The following is a 27693-nucleotide window of genomic DNA, read 5'->3' on the forward strand; positions in this document are numbered from 1 at the left end:
CTGCTCCCGTGGCTCTTCTACCGCGTCTCGATGGTAGAGCCGGCCTCAGAGGCGCCTCGGCGTTGGCGGCTTCGGTGAGGAAAAGTGAGAGTTCCAACTTTCCTCTTGGCCTGAGAGGTTTTTGGCGCAGAGCATCGTCATGTCAGAGAAAAAGCAGCCGGTGGATTTGGGTCTTTTGGAGGAGGACGACGAGTTCGAGGAGTTCCCTGCCGAAGGTAACCGGCTGGGCCCCGGCCTCTGGGGCGCGCGGGCGGTGACTCAGGCCTCCGGGTAGAGTCGGCGCGGTTGCTTGGGCTCGGCCCGGGGGCGCCGGCGGGAAGTCCAGACCCCTGCGGCCGGCTCTCGAGGCTCTGCACGCGCGACCTTCAATGCGACCGGCTTTGGGTTCGGCGTGTCTGGGTGGGCCTCGCTAGTGAGGCTGAATGCCTTCTGCTTCCTCATTGGGAGGAGCCATGGTGACCCGAGCCTCTAGCTCCGAGTCCGGGATGGTTGGTCTTTTTTTTTTTTTTTTCCTAACCCGTCACCTCGTTCATATCTACATATATCTCTTTTTTCTTTACTTTCTTGTCGTGTAGCAGCGTTCCTTTGTCCTTAAACCACCCAGAATTCAATTGCTGTACCTGGTTAGGCCAGTATTGCTTACTTTTAGGACCTCACAAATGAAGCCGCTGAAGTAGGCTCAGGTGTTGGTGGGTAATGACACGTTCTTACCTTATCCTTGTTTCTCATTTTTGATCACTTCAAACTAACAGAATCCTAAAGCTTTATATTTTTATTAGTTTCATGGTTACCAAGAGTAGTTTTCTCATTGTAAGTGATAGCAAATAGCTAATATTTATCGAGTAATTACTTGTCTAAGTGTTTTGCTTGTGTTCATTTTAACAATTCTAGCAACTAGGTACCGGTATTACCATTTTTCAGATAAAAAAAAAATTGAAGTTTGGAACTATTAAGAAAGTTTGTCGAATGTCATATAGCTGGCTAGAAATGATGGATACCTTCTAGGAATGATGTACTGTTTCTGTTTATCTTTTTATAAATAAAGACCAAAATTTATTAATTGTTGTTTCCAGGTAGGTTTCCAGAATGACTTCCTTTATTATTTGTTATGTGTAGGGTAAATATTTGTTCTTGTAAATAAAGGCTGCTATTGGTAGCCTTTCTGAAGGTGGTAGGAAGAGAATTGTGATTAATAGTGTACCTATCTGTTATGTTAAGCAATTACAACTTCGCTAAAATTGTCCTAAGGTGTCTACCCCATTGTGATCCTATTGTGCATAAAAAAACCACATAGCTTGAACATTTTTTCTTCTTATTTATGGTGTACTCTGTTATTTTGCTTAGTGGAAGAAGACATTAGTGTTCATAGGACCCCTACACTAACCGAAAGCACATTTCAGTTATGGGATTCATTATGTATTGAGAGGATTGTTTTGTTGTTGTTGTTGTTTTGGTAGTGATTTATCTGTCCAGACATGTTTTCTCTCTCTCTCTTTTTTTTTAAAGTAAGATTTTATTTATTTATTTATTTGAGAGAGACCGCACAAGTGGGGGTGGGGGAGGGACAGAGTGAAGACAGAGAAGCACACTCCCGGCTGAACAGGGAGCTGGAGCAGGTTTGGATCCTAGGACCCAGGACCCCAGGATCATGACCTAAGCTGAAGGTAGATAGATGCTTAACCCACTGAGCTACCCAGGCCCCCCAGACATGTTTCCTTTACCTCACTGTCAAGTTGGTTTGTAATCTAATACTGAGCTCTTCAGTAGAGAACTGGCTTATTGAGGGCAGGATCAACTTTTTACTCAGACTTCATATTTCATATAGCTTTTACCCATTGTTTATCACATACAAGGTGCAATGGTAGACACTTTGTTTACATTTTATAGTATAACTGTCACTACAGCTGTGAGGAAATCCATGCTTAGATTTCAAAAGCTTGCCATTAAGTAGTAAAACCAGGATCTGAAAGGTCTGTGTGACTCCCCAACACAAGCTTTATTTTTAACATTTAACAAAGTGCCTGACACATAGTAAGTGGTAAATAAATGCTTGTTGAGGAGCACCTGGGTGGCTCAGTCATTAAGCCTCTGCCTTCGGCTCAGGTCATGATCCCAGGACGCTGGGATCAAGTCCTACATCAGGCTCTCTGCTCAGCGGGAAGCCTGCTTCTCCCTTTCCCACTCCTGCTAGTGTTCTGTCTCTCACTGTGTGTCTATCTGTCAAGTAAATAAAATCTTTAAAAATAAATAAATAAATAAATGCTCGTTTAATGAATAAACTTGCATTTTAAAGTAAGTAGGTGAGGGACACCTGGGTAGCTCAAGTCATGATCCCAGGGTCCTGAGATCGAGTCCTGCTTTGGGCTCCTTGCTCAGCAGGGAGCATGCTTCTCTCTCTGCCTTTGCCTGCCACTCTGCCTGCTTGTGCTTCTCTCTCTCTCTCTGACAAATAAATAAATAAAATCTTTAAAAAAAAAAAAAGTAAGTAGTTGAGAATTGACTGCTTAGAGAGTTCTAGAGATAACTGAGTACCTAATGATACACATGATTTTTCTCAGCAACTTTGATTTCAGCAGCTTTTTGCAGAATATGTAGTTTGTTCTTATTCGAAGTTTATGTTGTGAGGAGCAATTTGTTCAAAGTCTTGGTAGTTATATAGTAAAGAATTCATTAAAGTTAAGAGAAAAAGCAGAGAATGTTTTTTAGGAAGGAGGATCTTAGGGAGAGAGAATTTTAAGCAGGCTCTATGCCCAGCACAGAGCCTGATACAGGTCTTGATCTCACGGTCCTAAGATCATGACCTGAGAGTCAGTTGATTAACTGATGGAGCCATCCAGATACCCTGAGAATTCTACTTATTTATTTATTTATTTATTTTTAAGACAAGAGCCTGTTGAGATCAACCAGTTTATTAAAATTAAGTAACTCAGCACTTAACTGGTCTTTATAGGATATTTGTTGTCTTCAGGTTTGAATGTGTAAAACCCAATTCATTTAGGAATATTTCCATTTAGAGTAAGAAATAACTTTGAAATGCCATTGTTTTGCTTAGGTTTCTGTGTTTCTTCTGTGGTTCATAATTTAGACAGGTTTTCCTTTCATGTTAATTTGAATTAAGATTTTGGTGGGTACAAAATTAGCCCAATAGGTGAAACCAATAAATCTTTACTAATAAAAACTGCTCTTATAAAAAAAAAAAAAAACTAAGAGAAAAAACCTGGGAAAATATCACCAAGGAATTACTGAATTATTTCCCTTTTGAAACTATATGGTTTTTGTTCATTTTTTTATGGCCAAGTCATGTTTCAGTCTTCATTGCTGTTCATTGTGATCCATAGACCAGCAGTTTTGGCATTAACTGGCAGCTTATTAGAAATGCAGTTTCTCAACCTAGGCCTACTGAATTAGTGTGGACTTTACCAAGATCCTTTAAAAATTTGTATGCACTTTATAGTTGGAGAATAACTAAATGGCCCATTTTGAATTTTTTAGTATTTGAATTTTCAGTTCAGTGATTATGACCTGAATTATTTTCCAGGTTCTCTGCTTTCTTTGGAGATTCTCTTTCTTGTGGTTGTCTTTATAGTAAATGTGCCATTGTCAGACACAGTAACAGATACAACATAAAATGGGCTATAATCCTCTTTTCTATCTGTAGGAGGTCTGATTTTCACAGGCCTTGTTGCCTCATTGCTCCAGAAAGTGGGTGATGGGGGATACCCATTGTGTAGGGTAGCTCGCAGTTACAAGAGACTGCTGCATGAATACCATTACTGAAGTTTGGTATCCCTGGTTTGAGTAATGGATTATCCATCTTTTGGGGGAATGTTGTTGCTACATCTCATCCCAGATAAGAACTTGTTTGGTAGGATGTCATTCAGTCATTTTAAGGAAGGGGAATTTCTGTTTTAAAACGGAAGCTACGGTAATGTGTTTTTATGGAGCCTCTTTGTTTCTTTTGAATAGTTCTTCAGTGTGAGGTATACTGGTGGTGGGAGGGGTGATTCTCTGAAGGTCCAGAGAAACAAATGCTTCTTTTTAAAAACTTGTTGTTTAGTCTGTGGATCTGTGTTACATTGGCAGTTCCTTACAGTTACTCTAACTGATGGGTATATAATCTGGTCATTAAGAACTGTTTAGGAGCACCTGGGTGGCTCATTGGATTAAAGCCTCTGCCTTGGGCTCAGGTCATGGTCCAGGGGTCCTGGGATCAAGCCCCACATCGGGCTCTCTGCTCGGCAGGGAGCCTGCTTTCCCCTCTCTCTCTCTGCCTGCTTGTGATCTCTGTCAAAAGGATAAATAAAATCTTAAAAAAAAAAAAAAGAACTGTTTAAAAATCATGTTTAGGATCTTTGTGAAATGCGCTCTGCAGCTTTTTGGCTATTTAAACTGAGAATAGGCTTTGTTCGGAGGACACTCAACATAATTTGTGTGATTGATTATAATTAATTTTGGAGGCTTTGGCATGGTTAGAACTGGGAAGCAACTTAAAATCTAGAGAAGATAAAACTTGTCAAGCTCGTATGGCTAAGTTGGTAATTACTAGAGCAGGGTCTAAAACTGAAATACTTTATAATTTATTTCAAATGTCAAAAAAATTTTCATCAGAGAGATATTAAAAGGATACTTAAAATATTTTCATTAATCACCTTCCTCTGACAATCAGAAGTGGGTGAGAAAAGAAGAGTGGAAAGAACAAGTGGGCCTTTTGGTTCTTTTAATCTCTTCTTTCTGTGCCAGAATTGAGAGGGGTTTTTTTGGGTTTGTTTGTTTGTTTGTTTGTTTGTTTTTTTAGGGGAAAACTTTTTAGAATATTTAAAAGGAAACTGAGTTTGCCTCCAGAAGTAATGATATTTACAAGAGAATTCTATTATATTAAGTATTCTATAATTTTTCTATGATCAGTGAAACTGCTTTGTTATCTGATGAATTCAAGAGCAGTGTACTACCTGCCTTCCAACTTTCCTTGAAAAATTGCTGGGTAAGAGACTGATACTGATGGAAATCTGTCTGTTGAGGCAGACAATAAACAAGCTTGTGGTTCCCTCTGGAATAACTGAGCTACTCTCACCTAACAAAGTAAGACATCTTACAGTGGTTCTTATCCAGGGAAGTATTTTTAGACATCACATTTACCTGACAGATGCAAATGTGAAGTAATGACATTTAGGGGTAGAGGCCAAGGATTTTAAATGCTTGTTTTGTATAGACCAGTATTGCATAAGAATTGTCCAGTGAAAAATGTCATGGAGAAATATTTACATTGATTGGATACCAATTGGACTAAATCATCAATGGGATTCCTGAAAATTATAAATATAAGGATAGATACAACTGATAATGTGTCATATATTAGTTAACTAATGCTCAGAGGACTCTGCTATTTTCAGTTATTAAATGTAATATAGTGGACACATACATAACACTATCACACATTTAAATTAGTTACGTGGTGGTGGCAAGAAATGAAGAAATTGTGTTACTAAAAATAAAAAATAAATATGATGAATGGCAGAGTGCTTGTTGCATGTCCATTCATGGTAATTATATGCAAGAAGAAAGTTTTTGAACCCTGGGGTAGAAAAAGCACAATGAATCTAAGATCAGACCTAGTTTCAGAATCCATTTCTCATCAACTTGTAGCTTATCAGTTCATGTTAGTTACTTAATTTCTTTAAAATGCTTTTATAGTATTACGCATATGATAATTGTACAAGTAGCTGCTTATAGCAAAAATTTAAACCTATAAAAGGGCATAAAGTAAAAAGTAAAAGCATTTACTTGCCTTTCCCCCAAATCATTCGCCATACACCAGGGATAGCCACTGTTAACTAGTTTTTTTTAGCATCTTTCCAAAATTTATGTATATATTGTGTGTGTTTATATATATATTTTTAAAAAATACAGAGGACCATATTATATATAGTATTTTTCATTCTAGAGCAATTCTCACTTTGTCTTTGACTTTCATGATTTTGACACTTTTGAAGTTTACAGACCAGTTATTTTGTAGGATGTTCCTTACTTGAATTTCTCTGATGTTTTCACCTGATTCAATTCAGGTTCTACACCTTGGTTATCAGGAATATCATAGTTGCGATTTGGTGTTCTCATTACATCCTATCAGATAGAATATGATTCACATTTGTTGTATTACTGAAGAAGTTCACCTCAATCACTTTATTAAGGTATTTTCTATGAGGCTCTTCCAAAATTAGATTACTCATTTTCCCTTTGTAATTAATAGGCATTTTGTGAAACTATGGAAATACTAAATTCCACTCATTATCAAACTTTCAGTTTATTAATTTGGTTATTTATATCCATACAGACTCGGATTATCATTTAAGGGTTTATAATATGGTGCTATTATTTATTTTGATCCTCAGATTGTCCTATATTTGAACATGGGGAGCCCTGTCATACCTTTGACCTTTTTGACATTTCGCCGTCAATTGTGCGTTTCCAAGCATTCTGACACAAAAAGATATTCCAAGTTATTCTTGTTCTTTCCCTGCTCAAATCCTTGAATCAGCTCTTTCTCCAAGGAGCATTTCTTTTAGTGGAGAATAATATTCAGAAAGCAGGATCTCAACTCCAGCTGTGCTAGTTGCTTTGGGGACCCTCTCAGTGGAAGGAATGAAGTACACAAATGTGTGCATAAATTTATACACTTGTATTTGTATGTGTGTATATATAAAACATAAGTTCACACAGTGTCTCCAGTTACAGTTCAGCACTACGGGGTTCATTCTAGCTCATTTTCTTTCCATATTTGTATCTCCCTTCCCTAACAGGGAGAAATCTGGCTTTCACTGTCTTAAATATATTGTCTGTTTGGTCATCCTGCTCCCTAGCCAATCTTTGTTGATCCCTCCACCCACAGTTACCTTCCTTATGTCGCTAGGGCTTCAACATTCTTTGCCAGACCACCCTCTCCTCTCCTCGCTAAAGCACCGCATGACTACTTCTCCGTGTTCACTCTATGTTCTGCCTCTGTAGGAATGCCCTCTTGGCTCTGCCACCTCATTTGCTACCAGGTGCATTTTGAATTTTGACATAGAGCCTTAAATTGCCTTTGAGAATGGCTATACCAATTAAAATTTCTATCACAGTTTACTTTTTCCCTCATAAGGTTGCCTATTGTCCATATTTAGCATTTTAGTCCTTGTGAACCTGATGGATGAAAAATGAAATGTCATCATTTTGATTTTGGGATTGAATTAAGTGAGATTGACTGTTATTTTTTCCTTGAATTTTTACTGTCTTTTTTTTTTTTTTTTTAAGAGTTTATTTATTTATTTGAGAGAGAGAGCATGCCTGCACACAACCAGGGGGAGTCGCAGGGAGAGGGAGAAACAGACTCCCAGCTGAGCAAGGAGCCCTATGCAGGGCTGGATTCCAGGACCCTGGGATCATGACCTGAACCAAAGGCAGATACTTAGTGGATTGAGCCACCCAAGCACCCCAGCTGTTACCATCGAGGGGCCATAGCAAAATACTGTAGATTGAGTGACTTAAACAATGGAAGTTTATTTTCTCAGCATTCTGGGGGCTGGAAAGTCCAAGATCGAGGTGTTGGCTGATTCAGTGACTGGTGAGAACTCTCTGGCTTGCAGACTGCTGCCTTCTTATTGTGTCCTCACGGTGAAGAGAGAAAGAGTGAGCTGTTTGGTGTCTCTTCCTGTAATGGCAGTAATCACATCTTGAGGACTCCACCCTCATGACCTTACACAATCTTAATTACCTTCCAAAGACCCCATCTCCGGATACCATTACATTGGGGTTAGGGCTTCAACGTAACTGTTTTGAGATGGAGAAGGACACACACATAACAATGATACATATGAAATGGCATAGCACAGAGTTTCATACAAAATGGTACTCAATAAATGTTAGTTCCCTTTTCTTCCCTCCAGTCTCCTTAGGGAGTTGGATTTTGGATATTTGGTATTTACTTAGAATTTGAATTGACAGATATTTTATTTGTAATTTTAGGAATATCCAAAATAAAGCTTGACTTCGTTGGTTATTTAAAAATTGATTAGTTTTCTAGTATTGAAAACTTTTAAATTAATTTCCAAAAGTGCTCTAAAAATAGTGTATTCATATAAAATATAAAGATACATAAAATAATAGCAAACAGTTGTTTAAGGATGCATACAGATGTGCAGGAGGTATAAAGAAATACAGTGAAGTTAAGAAAACAAAAAAATCAAGATACTGGTGCTTGGGGACACCTAGGTGGCTCAGTGGGTTAAGTGTCTGCCTTCAGCTAAGGTCATGATTCCAGGTTCTAGGATTGAGTCCCACATTGGGCCCCCTGCTCAGTGGGGAGCTTGCTTCTCCCTTTGCCTGCTGTTCTCCCTGCTTTTTGCTCGCTCTGTCTGACAAATAAAATCTTTTAAAAATTCTTAAAAAAAAATACACACACACACACACACACACACACACATATATATATATATATATATATATATATATATAGTGCTACACACACACACACACACACACACACACACACGTATATATGTATGTGCTTGGGAGGATTTAGTGAGAGGCGTACTCCAGGATATTAAACAGTAAAAATTACTTCGAAAAACTATTTGGATTAGCTGTTTCACTGATCCTATAGAATAAACTAGCAGTAAGCAATTGCAACTTCAGTATTTAACATTATTACTGGATTGTTGTTAAACATCACTCAGTGAAAGATGTGATGAATTGTTGAAAACATTGAGGAGAAAATAAAAGTTTCAAAGACTAAATTTAAACTCTTCTGAAGTATTAAAAGTTCACCAAATACATTTTTTTCCTGTGTTGTATACATGTAATGTTTGGTAGAAATAGTATTGTCTTTATTCTGGAACATGTTTTCCTTCTTACTTTCCTTACTCCACAACTTCCTGTGAGGTGATTGGTGCATAATAAGTGATTTATTCATTCAATATGTATTTGTTGAGTGCTTCCTATAAATGTGGTAGTGAATGGTGCAGAGAGAATGATGTTAGCTGCCATTTATCAATAGTAAGTGCTTTAGATACATGGTCTCACTTAATTCACATAGCAGATTTATAAAGGTTTTATGCTTGGGGCTCTGCAAAATTTGGTAATTTACCAAGTCATAGTTAACTAGATGCTCTACTGAGGCAAATTTGACTCCTTAGGTGATAACTTACCTTTGAACTTAGAAATACCATGGAGTCAGGGCACAGTGATTTTCATAGTAAGCTTGAGATTTTTAGTATTTTGGAGGTGCATATCTTGGGAGTGGAACTCGAAGTCCTTCCCTCAATACTCCCAATTAAATCAGAGCAATTTTGCTTTTGCTTATCTTTATCTATTGGGCTTCTGGGTAAGATTTCATTGAGTTTCCTTCCAGTGGTGGGGGCTGGGATAGGGAGGGCAGGGAATTAAACAGCTGGTAGTAAAGTGTAACTAACAGAAGTTGAAAAGAAGGGGAAATCATTCCCAGTTCTGTACAAGCTGAGATAGCAACATTTGAACAAAGCTTTCGAAAGACAGAAGTGTAGAACAAGGGTTTCCAAAAGAACGGGAAAAGAGTAGATACCTGGAGGTGAAAAAATAATACTTGTGTTTTATTTGACTATGAAATAGTGGTTGTAAATGCAGGTAGTTTGGAGCCTAATATTGTAAAATTTTAAACCAAAAGTCCAGTTTGGACTTTATCCTTTAGATACATGAGAAGTAGATTTTTTGTTTGTTTGTTTGTTTGATATGTGTGGGCCTCCTTTAAGCTGTAGGTAGTTTAAGATCAACTCAGCTAAATTAATTTGGAAAGATAGAAAAGAGACTGAGTCAGGGAAACTGATTAGCAAAATGTTGAAATAGCTTGACTGAGGATTAAGGGCCTGAGAAAGGTTGTTAGTAGGAAAGAAGTGAAGAGAGTGACACAAGAATAACAAGTGAGCTTTGGCAACTGGTTTGATAAGGACTGTTGGGAATAAGAAATTGGAGGTTGTGATTTTGCACTTGCATGTCTAGTAGAAGACAGGTGCTGGGGTTCACATCTTAACTCATTCATATGGAGGATCAGAATGAGGGAATTGCGACAAGTGTGGGCATGAGGCCTTGCAAAAAATGAGAGTAATGGCTTTCGGCAGTTTTATAAAAGTACAGAGAAAAACTAAGCGCTAATAAAGAGAAGCAAAGTCAGCATGACTTTATTGTGGAACCATTCTCCCAGAGGCATGTATTTTTAAATTATCGATGAAAGGAATTGTGTTTGAATTTCCTTCTTTTAAAATATATGAAAAATTATAAATGATTATTTAGCTTATTTTGAGCCTCTTTCAGACTGCTGACCACAAATAACTGAAAGCTTACCAGTAGTCTGGTAGCAACATCATTTATGACTTGCATTTGGTTGGTTGGTCTAAAGTTCCTCACTGACATTTTTGGTCCTTATTGGAGAAAATGCAGTAATAATATGGTGCTGTGCTAGGTACTGATTTTTTAGCTATTGAATAAACATTAGATCTCTAGGGTATAGTTGTTTTTGTATCATGATAACCTGTAAAACTTAAATTTTTGTTTTAATCTATTTTATACAGTTTAAGCAGGGACATGTATATTCATCTCAAAATGACTAGATTTAGGGTGTCTTCATTGTTGAATTCATGAGCAGAATGATGGTTTTGTAACTGTTGCTGTTCTCTTTCACGTACCTATGATGGTAGGTAGTTCTCTGTATACTCTACTGTGATGGTAAGTATACGATTAAGAATTTTTCAAACTTCCATATGTTTTTAAAAATCTTTTTCTTCATATAATGTTCTGCATATAAATGCTCAATTTTTATTTGAAGACACTTTGTTGAAGATTAGTTTGTTTATACTGAGGGTAGCTTTAGTTTTAAGGATTAAATGAAAATTTGATGCTCCTACACATTGGTATAGAATAAGGCATTTGCAACCCTATTTAATATAACGAGAATTTCTTTTTCGCTTTTCTTCAAATAGTATACTTTATACTTTTAGGGAAATTTTGAAATGTGTATTGGAGAGTGGGGAGAGTAATTTCAAAATACTAAGTTGAGAGAATTCCCTTTCCCATACTTAAATTTCAAGGTGATACTTAGAAGAAGTATGTAGGATCTTTGATGGTTCAGATTTGTGAAACTTAAGGCTAGTCACAGATATAATTCTCACTGGCAGATGTGAACAAAGCCATATCTGGGGGAAAGTCTTAAATAATTTTCTAGAATTCCTAGAAACTTATGTATCAGGCATCTGTTACTGGTTACTTCCAATTCTTCTTAAAATATGTTTTTTTTTTAATTTTTTTTTTTTTAACCAGTACACATCTGGAGGCCTGCACACTGAAGTAAACACAGCTGTGGTTATTTAAATGATTAATCACAATCCTGGCAATGCACTTAGTGTTAAAGATAAAGTATATACTTTATAAAGTCAGCTATGTATTGAAGGAAAGCATTAGACATGAATCAGGTATCCTTTGTTTCATTTTATTATTTTGCCCTATATTTGGGTTTAAGCCTTTAAAAAGGAGTGATTAAATAAAATTGCATAGTTATCAGTTTAGAGTTATAGTTGAAAATTAAAACACAAATCAGGGATATATTGCAAGAAATGCCAGATACCGGAGATTACAACATCATTGCTTTTTAATTTACACATTCACTTAGTATGAGTATACATATATTGCAATTTATAAATAATGTAACATATGTACAGTATGGAGGATTTATAAGTGTTTGGAAATAATACTTGGGTATTATTTTACCTTATAACTTAAACTTTTTACATAATATATTCAGTACATTTGTTAATAAAATCTTTAAAGTTTCCACCTAAAATAGATTATGGATTCCCATTTGTCAGTGTGAATGAACACATATATCTTCATTGGTGCTTTTGTTAAATAGTTTAAAGTGCTTAATAAGTTGTAATTCAAAAGATTATATATTGGATTCTTCACCTGTGATAATTGGAAGGATAGTTCACTTCATACAGAGTTCAGTGTGTCTTACTCCTAAGATAAGGCATTAAGGTTAAAGATTAATACATTGAATTTCGTATGATGATTTGTGAATAATTTAACCAGCTTTTCTAAATTTGTATATCTGTATACTCAATAGTATCAAAATTATAAAGTACTGTATAATACTACTAAAGAAATACAGAACTATCATTATGAATTTTTTTGTGTGTATTCTACCAAAAATTTTGCTCACTGTACTGTCGTGCCCAACCCTCATGAGCTGCTTTCCTTTTTTTTTTTTTTTAACTTTATTTTTACCTTCTTTTTCCTGTCCTTGCCATTAAAATAGCACAAGATGGTTTTTAAAGGAGGGAGAGATACTTTATCTGTATGCTAAATTATCATCAGAATTCACCTCTTCTTTTTTTTTTTTTTTTTTTTTTAAGATTTTATTTATGACAGAGATAGTGAGAGAGGAACACAAGCACAGAGTAGTGAGAAAGGGAGAAGCCGGGTCCCTGCTGAGCAGGGAGTGTTGTTATATGGGGCTCTCAATCCCAGGACCTTCGGATCATGATCTGAGCTGAAGGGAGACACTTAACTGAGCCACCCATGCATCCCAGAATTCAACTTTTTAAACCCAACCTTGTACCACTCTAAGTTTTTAAGACACTGTTCAAACTAGTGTCTTTCATGGTAAGAATTTTGACTTTTTCTATCCTATGTAGAGTTAAGAATTGGGAGCTTCTATAAAACAAGTTATTGAATCTGTTGTTTCTTATTGGTGATTGTCTGAGGAAGTTGGATAGGTATTAACAATTTGATTTTGTGTTTTGTTTTGTTTTGTTTTGTTTTTGTTTTTTTAGTCTCTTTAGTTAAAAATTCTTGAGTTAAAAGCCAGCTTGAAGACATTTGAATGACATCAAATAATAACAGTACTGAAATCAGCATTTTGAATCAAGTCATAGTAAGATTAAAAGTTCCTGGGGCAGGGGGAAAACTATGTTTTTACTCTTCTTGAAAGGGTAGGCCTACAAGATTAGCAGAGAAATGTGAAATAAATATTCTTTTATTTTATATTTCTAACAAATCTTTTGACACATTATTGTTTATTAGGGAGTAGTATAAATAGAAATAACTTGGTTATGTTAATTAGAAGTATTGTGGGCTGGTAAGAGACTTTGTGTCTTAGAACTTTAAAACAGTTCAGTTGTTACTTAGTTATATCACCACCTTTACTCAAGAACATATTATTTAGTCTTAATATTTTCAGATTATTTTGTGGAATATTATACCCCATTAGATATCTTTATGAAGAATGTTTAAAGTATCAGTAAAATAAACACTTAATTTAGCAATTCCTGTTTCTTGGCTCAATACAAATATCAATGTTTAAAGTCTAGGATTTTGAAATATTGATAGAAAAAGTTAAATATTTTCTTGTAAACAATATTTACCTTCTTTGTTTTATTGTAGTGGTAATGGCGGTGGTTTTCAAATGAAGGGGGGTATGATGTGCTGTGATTTCCAAGAGTTTCTCTAAAATTCTGATTTTAAACAGTACTTCATCTTAGACATTTTATAAAAAAAACTTGAAGTGTAGAGCCATATCTTGCTACATTGCAGTGTAATGGTATAGTTAGTTTTATGTGGATTTTTTATACTGGAAAGCCTTAGTGTATGCAATTAGCACAACACAAGAATCATAAAATCCTAGACTGTCCATTAATACTATTAGGTAGTTATGGAACTATAGGTTATAGTAAGACTGGAGAGGATGTGGATGAATGCATATAGTCAGTGTTCACTTGCCATAAAATGAATTATGAATTTAGTTGTCCCAATACAAGTTCAACATACAAGAATACATATTTCTATGAAAGTTAAATTTGAGATCATTTGAAGTGCTTTATTTAGTTTTAATTTTAAAATGAAAATCATTCAGTATTGTAGAGAGATATATCTACTGTTTAAAATGAGGCTCCTTTTTAATTTAAAATTTTATCTGAGCTACACCCAGTACCACCTTTACTTAATGTTCCTCTCATGTACTTAACATTGCAGTTTCTGCCCCTTTATATTTCCCTTAGAATACCTTACTTTCTGAGATTTTCCTCTTAGAAGAATAAAAAGTTTATTCATAATATTATGACGTATATAATGAACAGTTTATTATTGATTGCAATGGCAATATGGGAATTAACAATACTATTTTATCCCAGTACCTGATGATTAACTCTTAACTAAGTCACTTTTCTGGTCTATAAAGGTGCAAAATGTTTTTTCTCTCAGTTTATTTTAGCTTTGGGAGTGCGTGTGTGTGTGTGTGTAAAAATGGGTTGGGTGCCTTGGTGGCTCAGTTGGTTAAGCATCTGCCTTGAGCTCAGGTCACGATTCCAGGGTCCTAGGATTAAGTCCTACATCAGGCTCCCTGCTCAGCGGGAGTCTGCTTCTCCTTCAGCCCCTTTCCTTGCTCGTGTGCACTCTTTTTCTCTCAAATAGATGAATAAAATCTTTTAAAAAGTAAAAATAAAAATGGGTTGCAGTAGCTTTCCAATCACACTTCCACAGGCTCCTTTAATGTGGTTCCCCAATTTTTTTTAACGTCTTAATCTACTCATGATAAAATATAGTTAGTTTCACAAACAGAATAAAAATTTTCAGTTTGAGTTGCAAGGTACTATAGGAAATGTAAGGCTATTTCTAGCCCAGTCAATTGAGATATAATTAATACTGCTGTTAAGTATTATTGTTGTTAAGGACCTCAGAGAATAGTTAGGATTTGAATTTAGATAATTATAGTATTCTCTGCTTGAGAATAATAAGCTAAGAGGTACAAGAAAATTTATTTGTGTAAAAATACTTTTGATTATTGAGAACTTTTATTAATATACATTCATTGCCCTATATCCAATAATTAAAGATGGGTATACATCGTTTGTGTGTGTGTGTGTGTGTGTGTGTATGTGTTTGTGGGGAGGTTAAGATTTTATTTATCTATTTGGCAGAGAGAGATCACAAGCAGGCAGAGAGAGAGGAGGAAGCAGGCTCCCCACTGAGCAGAGAGCCCGATGCGGGGCTCGATCCCAGGACCCTGGGATCATGACCTGAGCTGAAGGCAGAGACTTTAACCCACTGAGCCACCCAGGCGCCCCTGTGTGTGTGTGTTTTAAGTAAGCTCTGCACCCATGATGGAGTTTGAACTCAGAGATCAAGAATTGCATGCTCTGGGGTGCCTGGGTAGCTCAGTGGGTTAAGTGTCTGCTTTGGCTCAGGTCATGACCTTAGCGTGCTGGGATGTCATCGAGCTCCCTCCTCAGCAGGAAGTCTGCTTCTCCTTCTGCCACTCCCCCTGCTTATGATCTTTCTTGCTCTATCTCGCAAATAAATAAATAAAATTTCTTTAAAAAATCACATGTTCTACCAACTGAGCTAGCCAGGTGCCCTAACGTTGGGTATACATTTAACTGAGCTTCTTAACAATCTGAATTAAATTGCCTAAGGAAACTTTTTCATGTTTTCAGGCACTAGGGTCTTAAGTTTCCCCCATGATTTTTCCTTGGGGAGCATTGGATGAAGTTATCACTATTCTCAAAGACATTCTCAAAGTATAATTGAGAATTTTACATTACCAGTTCGTAATACAGGAGCTTATTGATCTCTTCTGTGTTGAAATAGATGCTCTTGGCTTTACTGAGATCACACTGGCCTCTGTTTTCTTGAGATTGACCACACAGAGGGCACTTGAGAAATATAGTCCATTTACCCAGTGTTTTATTGAGTGTCTGTGGTGTGCCCAGCACTCAACTAATCATATCAGAGTTGCAGATTTAATAAAATGTGGTTCCAACCTGTAGGTTTTGAATTAGTAATGGACAGAGATGGCAGTTGCATTTTAGGCATTGGTGGTGGAATGGTATAAACTGTGTACCACTGGGGAGGAGGGGACAGAAAGAAGACTACAGTATTATTTATGAAGGGAATAACCCTAAATTAATAAGTGGCAGTAAGAATAGGGAAGGGGAGACTTATTCTGGAGATAATTGGGAGTTGAAATGGAAGCGTCATAATGAGTGATTGTGATAGTGGAAGGAGAAAGAGTAGTTACGATGCCTCCTAAGTTTTATCTGGTCCTGTCTTGGGGGACCAGATAAATAGACGTACTTTCTTCTATTCTTAAATCATGATGATGACATGTATTGCATTCAAAAATTTTTGTTAGGTATATAACATAATGAGTAATATGGGTATATTACAAAATTCAACAAAAATTGTTGAATAGATTTTAATTTATATGTACAAGAAAAACCTAAATCATACGTTTTATTATTTTTCTTTTCAAGTTGAAATGTTCTTAGCCATGTCTCTAATAATTAATTACTAAAGTGAAACTTAGGCTAAGACATACTTAAGAGAGAGTATAACTGTTTTGGGTAGGAAGGGGGTTATACAACAATATACAAGGTCTGGTTTAGAGTTTTATTTTTCATAGCCATTTGTTGTGCATGATGCTAGGTACTGTTTGTAGTTTAAGAATACAAAGGTAGGGGTGTCTGGGCAGACAGTGGGTTAAGCCTCTGCCTTCAGCTCAGGTCATGATCTCAGGGTCCTGGGATCGAGCCCCGCATTGCATCGGGCTCTCTGCTCAGCGGGGAGCCTGCTTCTTCCTCTCTCTCTCTTCCTGTCTCTTTGCCTACTTGTGATCTCTGTCAAGTAAATAAATAAAATCTTTAAAAAAAAAATTTTAAAAAAAGAATACAAAGGTAAATAACACAAAGTTATTGTTAAGGACTCCAGTAATGGACATAGACATATAAACTGATCATTATGGTTGTACAGTATGTAATTGCCGTAATAGAGATAGACACAAAAGAGGGGTCCTAATCCCCGAGGGTAAGGAGGAGGAGATGGGCATAGGGAAGGCTTCCAGAGTTGATTTCCAAAGTCATTTTTTTTTTCTTTCTGTTATTTGACACAGAGAGAGATCACAAGTAGGCAGAGAAAGAGGGGGAAGCAGGCTCCCCACTGTGCACAGAGCCCGATGTGGGGCTTGATCCAAGGACCCTGGGACCACGACCTGAGCTGAAGGCAGAGGCTTAACCCACTGAGCCACCCAGGTGCCCCCAAAGTGATTTTTTTTTAAACTATTTTTCCCACCATTTAATTTTGAAACTTTCAACCCTATAGAAAAATATTAAAAAAGACAAGGTGGGGCTGAGCAAAATGGGTGAGGGGTCAAAAGGTACAAACTTCCAGTTACAAAATAAATAAGTCGTGGGAATTTACTGCATATAGCATGGTGACTATAGTTTAATAATACTGTATTGCATATTCAAAAGTTGCTAAGAGAGTAAATCTCTCAAAATTACTCATCACAAAAAATTTTGTAACTATGTATGGTGATGGGTGTAACTATACTTACTGTGGTTATCATTTTGCAAAATATACAATTATTGAATCATTATATTTATACCTGAAACTAATGCAATGTTATATGTCAGTTGTGTGTCAGTTAAAAAAAGGCAACAAATACCTAAGGATTATCAGTTGCTAGTATTTTGCCCTGTTTACTTTACTTGTATCATATATATCAAATATATTTGAGAACCACCTGCGAATAAACTTTTGACAAAATGACACAACTCTTACATATTTTAGCATACATGTTTTAGTGGGGGACATGTTCCTCTAAAACAGTTTTACAGTCATGTTTAAGAAACTTAACATTAATTCATTGTCATCCAGATACAGAGTCCATATCCAGATTTTACCAACTGTTGTAGAAAATGTCTCATCCCTTTTCCCCCATCCAGTACAGCCCCTTCTTTTTTTTTTTTTTTTTTTGTTCTTTTTTGTTTGTTTGTTTGTTTTTTATCACATTAACTTATTTGAAGGTACCAGTTATAAAGAATTTCACATTCTGGATTTGCCTGGTATTTCCTTCATGATTAGATTAAAGGCCAGCATTTTTTAATGAAATCTACATAGATGATATTTATTTCTCACTGAATTACATCAAAAGATACATGTCAAGTTGTCAAAATTTATTGGTGATGTTAAGTGTAATCATCGGTTAAGGTTGTGATTTCCAGATCGTTCCAATTTTCCCCTCATTTAGTAAGTACATAATCTTGTGTAGTTTCAGCTATTTTTCACTCAATAGTTTTAGTATCCGTTGCTGATCCTTGCCTGAATTGTACTGAGGGTTACAAAGTGGTGATTTTCTAATTCTGTCATTCTTTCTCCATTTATGTACCTGGGAATTGTAAAGAGCATCCCCTTCCCAATAACCCATCCCCCAAAATACTGCTATGGACTCATGGGTTTTTCATTTAATTCAGTATGTCATTCTTTGTGATTCTAAAGTTGCTCCAGATTTGGCCAGTAGAAACAACTTTAACCCAGTTTTAGTACCTTCTGACATGTTTACAAAAAGGAATCCCAAACTTACCTGTTAACTTCCTTATTCCAGATCTGGTATTAGCCATTTCTTCAGGGATCTATTGTTCCTTTTATTGGGGAATGGTATTTTAACTAATTAAGGTATTTTAATTAAGTAGATGTCAGGCCAACTAATAGGTTCAAAAGATGGCAGAAAGTCAAAGAAATGAGGAGCAGCATATGTTTGATGACTAGAAAATTTTAAGCAATTTCAAAATGTGAAGTAAAGTTAGAACTGAATAAAAAGGAAAATTTTGTGAATTGCTCTTCACTGTTATTTTTTACAAGGGGGAAATGTGTATAAGAGGGTACTTGAAGCTGCATGACTAACATGAGTGAATCATCCCAGTGGATTTAAATTTAAATAATTAAAATACTTGTTTTAAAACAAATACATTATGCAAAATCATACAATTTTTTGTAATAAAGCTATGTCAAGATTATAGCAGGCAGTGCATCTTAAATAGGACAACAGAGTATGCATAAACTCTCTTCTGGGATGGTTTGATGACATTTAAAAAAAAAAGAAGAAGAATATATAATGACATTATAACCCAGGAGGCTAGATTTTTATCAGGATCAAGAGAGTAGAAGCAAGAAGAGCCTGATAGAAGAATATTGCCATTATATAGGTAAGAAATGATAATGCGAATGTCTGAGGTAGTAGGGAAGGAGATGTTAGTTTCATAGGTTTTCTGAGTATTGTAAACAAAAGCTAAAATTTAACCCCTCTCCCCATCATCAAAAGGGAAGAAAGCAAAAAAGGAAATTGAGAAAACTAAAAATGGTAGCATTCCTCTTTGTACATATCTATGTTTGTCCTCCCTTTAAAAATTTTCTATTGTTGATAGGCAAATGTTAGTGATGCTTGTAATTTGGTCCATTTTTTATGTATGAGTTATCATTTTTTATGTTTAGCAGTTTCTCCTCAGTTTACTTTCACATCCTTGGTGCTGTATTTTAGAAGTTTGTGAAATAGACCTTATAAAAATTAGCCCAAGGTAAAAATCAGGAAAGTAAATATCCTCTTGAAATTACAATACATTTTCATGGCAAATAGAATTTTTTTTGTATTAACTTCTGCTTTAGATTTTCTGCAAATTCAAGAATTGAGAGAACACAACAGCATAAATTGAGATTTAAGGAGGAGGGTTACCATTTCTTATAGATATGGTATTAGATGTTTTGAATTGTGTCTTAAGTGGCAAACTTTCTGAAGTTTCTGTATTTATGGAAATAACATGTGAGAAGTATTTAGACAGCATATGTTTCTGTTTTTAGACTGGGCTGGTTTAGATGAAGATGAAGATGCACATGTCTGGGAGGATAATTGGGATGATGACAATGTAGAGGATGACTTCTCCAATCAGTTACGGTGAGTTTTAAGTCAGATTTTATATAGCTTAGTATTAATTGTAAAGATGGAATATGTAATTTACATATGATGATTGACCTCTTTAAAAGATCATTAATCTTTGAAATACATTTTTGAATTACGAAAAGGAAAATCTACTACCTTCATCTGTGTTTCTGAACATGAATACTTTGTGTAATTGCATAGAACTTTTATTCTTTCTAGTTTCCTTACAAAGGTAGTTAAATAGAAGCATATTTGCTGTTTTTTATTTTTGTGGGTTTAATTCTGTCAACATTAATTTTCTACCAATGTTGAATAACTCCGCAGAAATTAGAACCAGAATGCCAGGACCAAAAGATTGGTGATTCTCAAACTGGAAAGGAGATTGGGGTGATGGGAGTGTACTTTTTCATATTCATGTGCAAATTTACCTAATATGATTGATTGAAGTAAAATTCATATATCATAAAACTAATCATTTAGTGTATAATTCAGTGGCATTTTGTATATTCACACTGTTCTGCAGCTATCATCTCTATGTAATTCCAAAGTATTTCTATCACTCCAAAAGGAAACACCATACCTGTTAAGCAGTCACTCTGCATTCTTCTTTTCCTGGCCCCTGGCAACTACTAATTTCCTGTCTATAGATTTGCCTGTTTTAGATAAGTCATAAAAACAGAATCATACAATAAGTGATCTTGTGTGTCTAGTTTCTTACAGTTAGCATAATGTTCTCACCTTTCATTCATGCCACAGCATGTATTAGTACTTTGTTTCTTTTAATGGCTGAATAATATTTCATTGTATGATATGCCACAGTTTGTTTATCCATTCATCAGTTGATGGACGTTTGGTTTGTTTCCAGCTTTTGACTACTGTGAACTGTGTTACTATGAGTATTCATGAACAAGTTTTTGTTTGAATATCTATTTCCAGCTTTGGGGGATATAATCCTAGGAGTGGAATTTCTGGGTCGTATCATAATTCTCTTTAACTTTTTGAGGAACTGCCAGATTGTTTTCCACAGCAGCTGCACAATTTTACATTACTACCAATAGTGTATGAAGGTCCTAAATTGTCCACATTCTCATCAAAACTTTATTTTTTTATTTTAACCATCCTAGTGGTGTGGATTGGTATCTCACTGTGGTTTTGATTTGCATTTCCCAAATGACTAATGAAGAGCCTTTTTTCGTGTATTTGTTGTCAATTTGTATATCTTCTTTTGAAAAATAATCTAGTTAAGTCCTCTGCCCATTTTTAAGTTGGGTTGATATTCTTTTTGTTGTTGAGTTGTCAGAGTTCTTTATATATTCTGAGTACTAAGCCCTTATCAGACCTATTACTTACAGTTATTTTCTCTCATTCTGCTCATTTCTCTTTTCATTTTCCTCATAGTGTTCTCTGTACATAAGTTTTTAATTCAGATGAAGTCCAGTTTATCTACTTTTTAAGAATTTATTGCCAAATTCAAGGAAAATTTATCCACATATTTTCTTCTAACAGTTTTAGAATTTTAGTTCTTACATTAGGTCTAAGATCCGTTTAAAATTAATTTTGGGGGGCGCCTGGGTGGCTCAGTGGGTTAAGCCTGTGCCTTCGGCTCAGGTCATGATCTCAGGGTCCTGGGATCGAGCCCCGCATCAGGCTCTCTGCTCAGCAGGGAGCCTGCTTCCTTCTCTCTCTCTGCCTGCCTCTCTGCCTACATGTAATCTGTCTGTCAAATAAATAAACAAAATCTTTAAAAAAAAAATTAAATTAATTTTTGTACATGGTTTGAAATGAGTCCAACTTCATTCTTTTGTTATACCAGTACCATTTGTTGTAGAGATAATTCTTACCTCCCCAATTTTATTTTGATTCAATCCATAGTAGCTATCTTGGCCACAGAGTTATCTAAGTAAACTGTCATGCTTTGCTCAAATCAAGATCTAGCAGTTCTACTGCAGACTTCTAATTTTCTAGTCTAGTACATTTATTCAAAAAGAGAGATGTTTTATAAAAAATTTAATGATGCAGTACCTTTTGTTCTACACTGCATTTTTCACGGGCTCAAAAACCCTACATTCTAAAGATATTTTAGGATTTTGCTGGAGACTAATAGCAATTTTATCTATCACCTTTTTCCCCTTTTTGGAAATAGCACAATTTACCTTTCCCTTTTATTCTGGTACTTTTACAATTCTCCATGATTTCTCAAAATGGCTGACTCTTTTTTGACTGTGTCTTTTCATTCTTTCAGTACGCTGAGATGTAATTATTCAGAGCCTAGAGATTTTAAGCTGCTTTAATTCAGTTTAGAGTTATCTAAACTGTCTTAGTTTTCAATTTTGTATTAATTATGTTTTTCCTATTGCAGTTTTATGAACAAGATAGGAACAACACTGTTGAACAATAATTCTGCTTTTTCTCTGAGTCTGTTAATATTACATCTCTTCCAAGCATTGGATCTGTTCTCATTTCTTTTTATTCATATATGGCTCTCACCTTTTTTGTTCTTTCTATAGCTCTCAATCCATTCTGGGGTTAAATTCTGTGTGCATAAGTTCTTGCCACTTTTTGCATTAATTTTTGGTTCATATTTTAAAACTGAGCAACATCAGAGAACACCCTGCTACCTTTTCTTTTCTTTTCTTTTTCTTTTTTTCTTTTCTTCTTTTTTCATTATTTCTTTTAGTAGGCATCCCTCTCTTTCTTCCCTCACTAGAATCACATTATACTCTTAGAATATTTTCAGGCCTTCCGGCTCTGTTGATCCCCATTCGGAGTTCTTATCATTATCATTTGTTTTCTTTTCTGTTATCTTAAAACTTTTCAGGTTGGAGCTGAATGAGTTTTCTTCCTTTGCTATTCATAAATTTCTTCAAAATGTTTTCCTTTTTTATCTTTCAGAGTCAGAAAATAGCACTTTTCTCATAAAAAATTAAACTAAGACATTATTAAATACTGGGTCACCTGGGTGGCTCAGTCGGTTGTGTCAGCCTTTGGCTCAGGTTATGATCCCAGGGTCCTGGGATTGAGCCCCACATTCAGGTTCTCCACTCTCCCTCTGCCTGGGACTCCCCCTGCTCATGTGTGCGTGCTCTCAAAATAAATAAATAAATAAATGATTTTTTAAAAAGGCGTTATTATGTACAATGATCTTACCAGGAGACTTTTAGTAGTAAATACATTGATAATTGGATTTCTTGCCACTACTGCATCTTACCTTTTTTCTAGCTTGGAAGTAGAGCATTATTCATATATTATTTGTGTCCTGTTGTTTTTATAATACACTTACACAATTCTTATGTTCTCTTTTGTTCTGCCTTTATGTTTGTGGATTTCTATAAGAGTATAAGTTTTGATACCTTTATTAGTGAATAAGATTTATTAGTGAATAAGATTTTTCTTTTTATTTTCCTGTTTGAATCATGAGGTTTTTTTTCCACATGTGGGTTGATACATCTCATCAGCACTATAAAATAGAACTTCTTATATTGATAGAAATGTTTTGTAAGCTGCCCTATCCAGTACAGAAGCCACCAGTCACATGTGGCTCTTGAGCACATTGAAATGTAGCTAGTGCAGCTGATGAACTGAATTTTTCATCTTACTTAATTTTAATAAATAGCCATATGTGATTCCGGTATTGGACATTGTAGTGTCAGATAATATTTTTATCTTTGCTTTAAAAAAGTTGTCCTGATTAACTAGCTCTGCAAAGATGTTCTTCTTAGTCTTTGTAAAATATCTGGAGGTCCTTAATGTGATATTTTAAGCCATAATAAAGAACATATTTTACTGTGTTCTGATATTGTAAATAGGTTCTAATCCCTAGCTTTGGAGAGGCAATACATTTTCTAGAGTCACTGTGATTCCCTGGGTTCCAACTCTGAATCTGCCTTTTATTAGCTACATGTCTTAGCCTTCTGCTTTCCATGTTTTTCTCTTTCACTGTAAATACCTATAACAAGTAGAAGGAGAAAGAAAAAGGTCACCTGTATCTCCAAGTAAATAAAAGTCATAGAGAAACAAATAATCAGAAGCAGCAAAAACAATGACTCTTAGTTCTTCTTGGAGTTATTTAGAGACACATTCAGTAGAAATGGGTGGGATTAGTTTTCCTGACCTTGCATCACATGTTACATAAAAAAAATCCAAGAAGCCAATATTGTTCTGATTTCCATGTCAAATATAGCCACTGTCCTATAGCAGTATAGTTTCTTGGATAATAAGAGAGTTCTCAAACCTACCAGTGGCTATTTGTCTTTCTGTTTTTGTTGATAAAGGAAAGGTGCTGTTTTTGTTTCAAATAGTGTGTAGTCACTATATGTGTCTTGTGATCCTGTTCCAGTTGTGCTGGATTTCTTTCTCATCTCCGTTAGATTGTATAGATTAGATTGTATAATTTTGTGCTTTGTACTTAGTACCTTGATTTGTTTTTCCTTTTGATTTTTTATATGTCTTAAATTCTAGCAAAAAACCTTTTCATCTTTAAAAATAGAGAAGCATATCATATTCTCCTTTGTATGTGTTAATAATTTACAAATGTAATTAGTCACTACCTCCTTTCAGGAAGGCAGATGCAAACCTGGACAGATTTGGTGTACCTGTTAACTAAATTGTAGGCTGACTTTCCAGGATTTTTGTTGTTGTAGAATAAGAGAATTTGAATAATCCACATTGATTCTGTTAAAGACGGCAGAAGACTGTTAAGAAACTTTAAAAATTATTTCCTTTTTAAGTAGAAAACATGAAGAACAGATAAAATCTTTTAATCTCCTGGAAGGGGATGGGGTGGGGGGGCAAAGGGAGCATTTTGGTTAAATTTAGCAAAGGAAGGAGCAGAAACCTGGGCTGATCTTTTGACTTCTAAAGGGGTGATTTACCACTGGCCCATACTATTCTCTACACCTGAGCAGAAGATAAAAATGTTTTTTCTGAATAATCTCTGGATTTAATATTATTCATGGACTTTAGATCCATGTTTGTATTATAAGTAACTGTAAATATTTTAGTGACATTTGGGTAAATGAATAGTAAATATACATCATTCCTACATGTGTTTTTTTTGTGTTGTGTTTACATTGGAGAGTATGATAGTGTCCAAGCTAAATTATACTTGAGAACAAATGTCAATTTATCTTACTAGATATAATGGCATGGGGCACATTAATCATACTTTACATTTATACAGTGTTTTGTTTTGTTTTGTTTAAGATTTTATTTATTTATTTGACAGAGAGAGATCACAAGTAGGCAGAGAGGCAGGCAGAGAGAGAGGAGGAAGCAGGCTCCCTGCCTACCAGAGAGCCCGATGTGGGACTCGATCCCAGGACCTGAGATCATGACCTGAGCCGAAGGCAGCGGCTTAACCCACTGAGCCACCCAGGCGCCCCATTTATACAGTGTTTTATCATACTTTGGCCCTGAAATAATTTTGTTATAAACTTCTATAAAATTGGATTGTGTCAGAGAAGTTACCGATCATACTTGGAGTAGTAGTTTAGCTGAAATTGACTATAGAGCTAAACTTTTTTGTGCATCTGTTTTATGCAAAGCAGGTGAAAAGTTGCAGTATATAAGGACGACTGAAAGTTCAGGTTGAATAAATTACTTAAATTATAAAATATCTATATTTATATAAAATATAAATTAAATTTATGTTGCATATTTACAATATATATTTGTATATATTTGTAAATTTTTGAGGTCTTTAATACACTTTTAAAATTTTTTTAAGTAAAATCTTGTTTAGTATTTTATAACTTATTATATATGTTTTGTCTACATAAAGTTAATGCAGAATAAGTCCCATGTACTTTTAAATTTAATAAGTTTTGTCTGGGTTAGAGCAGTAGATATATGTCAATATGGAAAGCAGTCTGTTTATTCTTTATGTGTAAATAGCAGTAATACCTACTAGGATTATAAAATTCCTAAAAATTTGATACCAGATGTCTTGTGTTCTTAGCCTTATGGTTGATAATTCTTAAAATTTCTTTAAATATTAGGAACAGGACATTTGTATGGTATTTCAAAGATGTTTGGAAGATAGTAGTTAATCTATCTCATCTTTTCCTTAAATCGATTTATTAGAAAATTAAGGAATATAAAATTAGGTTTACTTATGGGAAAGCAGAATTTTATTAGCATTAATATTTATTCACATTCAGCTTCCTTCTTGCACAGATTTCTTTTAAGGGTGTAAAGTAGAAGCTAATTGGTAGTGTTTTATATTTGTGCCTAGGCTTAGCTCATTGTTTAATTAATTTTATTTCTAAAAACATTGTTTCTTTAATTTATCATAAAGAATGTCCAGTGATGTTGTTCTTCTTTTGTGTTTTATTATAGAGCTGAACTAGAGAAACATGGTTATAAGATGGAGACCTCATAGCATCCAGAAGAAGTGTTGAAGCAACCTAAACTTGAACTGTACTAAATTCTAAGTCAGAGAACCCAGGATGGGACACTTTAAAAAAAAAAAAAAAAAGTTTATTTCATTACCTGCTGGGATTTATTTTTGTTTTTGTAACACACAAAAAAATAAATGTTTTGATCTAATCTTGGTTTGGTTCAGAAGTCTTGATCTTTTGCTTCCCGTCATTAATTTTCTCACACTATTTATGATTTTCTAGGACTTTATTATATAGAGACAGTAAATTCATCTGATCCCCAATTCAACACTTTTTTTTAACCACATCAATTTAATGTTGATCTTATTCATAAGGTTACTTCTTTTAAGTTACATTTAACCTTAATCTCATCTGTATTTTGAAAGCTTAGAAAACATGCTGACATCTCTAAGATGACCCTTTAAAACCTGTGTTTTAAAAATATTGATCGTTTTCAATTGATGTAATTAGTTCCTGAGCCATTAGTAATAGTATTAATAGGTGATAGAGTATTATTAGTACTGAAAACCAAGTGGTTTGATCATAGTCAGTGTCCTCTGTCAAAATTGGTGAAGTAGGATCAAGAGACTTTGTTAACAGGCATATTCTCAGGTACTACATAATAGATTCATTTAGTATAAGATTCTACAAAGTGATTATCATTGCCACATTTACTTTTGTGAGTGGGAGATATAATTTAGTTGGTAAAAGGATTCTTCCTCGTTAAGTCTTAGAATGAACAGGTTTTATGAGGAATATTTTCAAACTTGAATGTGTTACTTATTTAGAAGGAGAATTAGGAGAACTGTTGAGTAATTTAAAATGTAAAATTTATGTAACATGATGTATTAACACCAAAATAAAATTGGGTGCCTGAAATACACTTTAAGTTATGCCTCAAAATGACTTTGAACATGTTTTTCTCCTAAGACAAGCTTATATCTGTCTTGCTTACCTGGAGAACTGCTGGGTGATTTAGGTAGACTAAGGAATAAGAACGAACTTTGGAAAGTGTAAAAACATCTTACATTTTTGTAATCCTGTAGTGCAGCACAGGCAGCCATGCTACTGTTGTGGCAAGTGAAGAAATATTTTGATTTATATGTTCTCAGTACTCTGGTGGGTGGTTATCTTTACATGCCATATCAGTAGTCACTTTGACAGTGTCAGATATTACCCGGGAGGGTTGCCACCTCATGTGACTTTAAATTGGTGCAAGGTACAATTTTGAAACCTTATAGGAATTGGGCAGAGGCTTTAAAGGGCTTTCATTAGAATCTGGTGTTTTTTTTTTCTTTTGATTGTTATTTTATTTTTTTATTTTTTATAAACATATTTTTATCCCCAGGGGTACAGGTCTGTGAATCACCAGGTTTACACACTTCACAGCACTCACCAAAGCACATACCCTCCCCAATGTCCATAATCCCACCCCCTTCTCCCAAACCCCCTCCCCCCAGCAACCCTCAGTTTGTTTTGTGAGATTAAGAGTCACTTATGGTTTGTCTCCCTCCCAATCCCATCTTGTTTCATTGATTCTTCTCCTACCCA

The 27693-nt window shown here is 35.1% G+C and overlaps 1 protein-coding gene across 1 annotated transcript; it reads left to right on the forward strand.

The window, feature by feature from the left end:
- Positions 1 to 31: 31 nt before the first annotated feature.
- On the forward strand, positions 32 to 26311 carry SEM1 (SEM1 26S proteasome subunit). Its single transcript, XM_059395734.1, has 3 exons — positions 32 to 215; positions 19687 to 19780; positions 26102 to 26311. The coding sequence occupies exons 1-3, from the start codon at positions 140 to 142 to the stop codon at positions 26142 to 26144; spliced, it is 213 nt and encodes a 70-aa protein (XP_059251717.1). The 5' UTR covers positions 32 to 139; the 3' UTR covers positions 26145 to 26311.
- The last annotated feature ends 1382 nt before the right edge of the window (positions 26312 to 27693 follow it).

Source organism: Mustela nigripes, chromosome 4 (genome assembly GCF_022355385.1).
Source record: "Mustela nigripes isolate SB6536 chromosome 4, MUSNIG.SB6536, whole genome shotgun sequence".
NCBI classification, from domain to species: Eukaryota; Metazoa; Chordata; class Mammalia; order Carnivora; family Mustelidae; genus Mustela; species Mustela nigripes.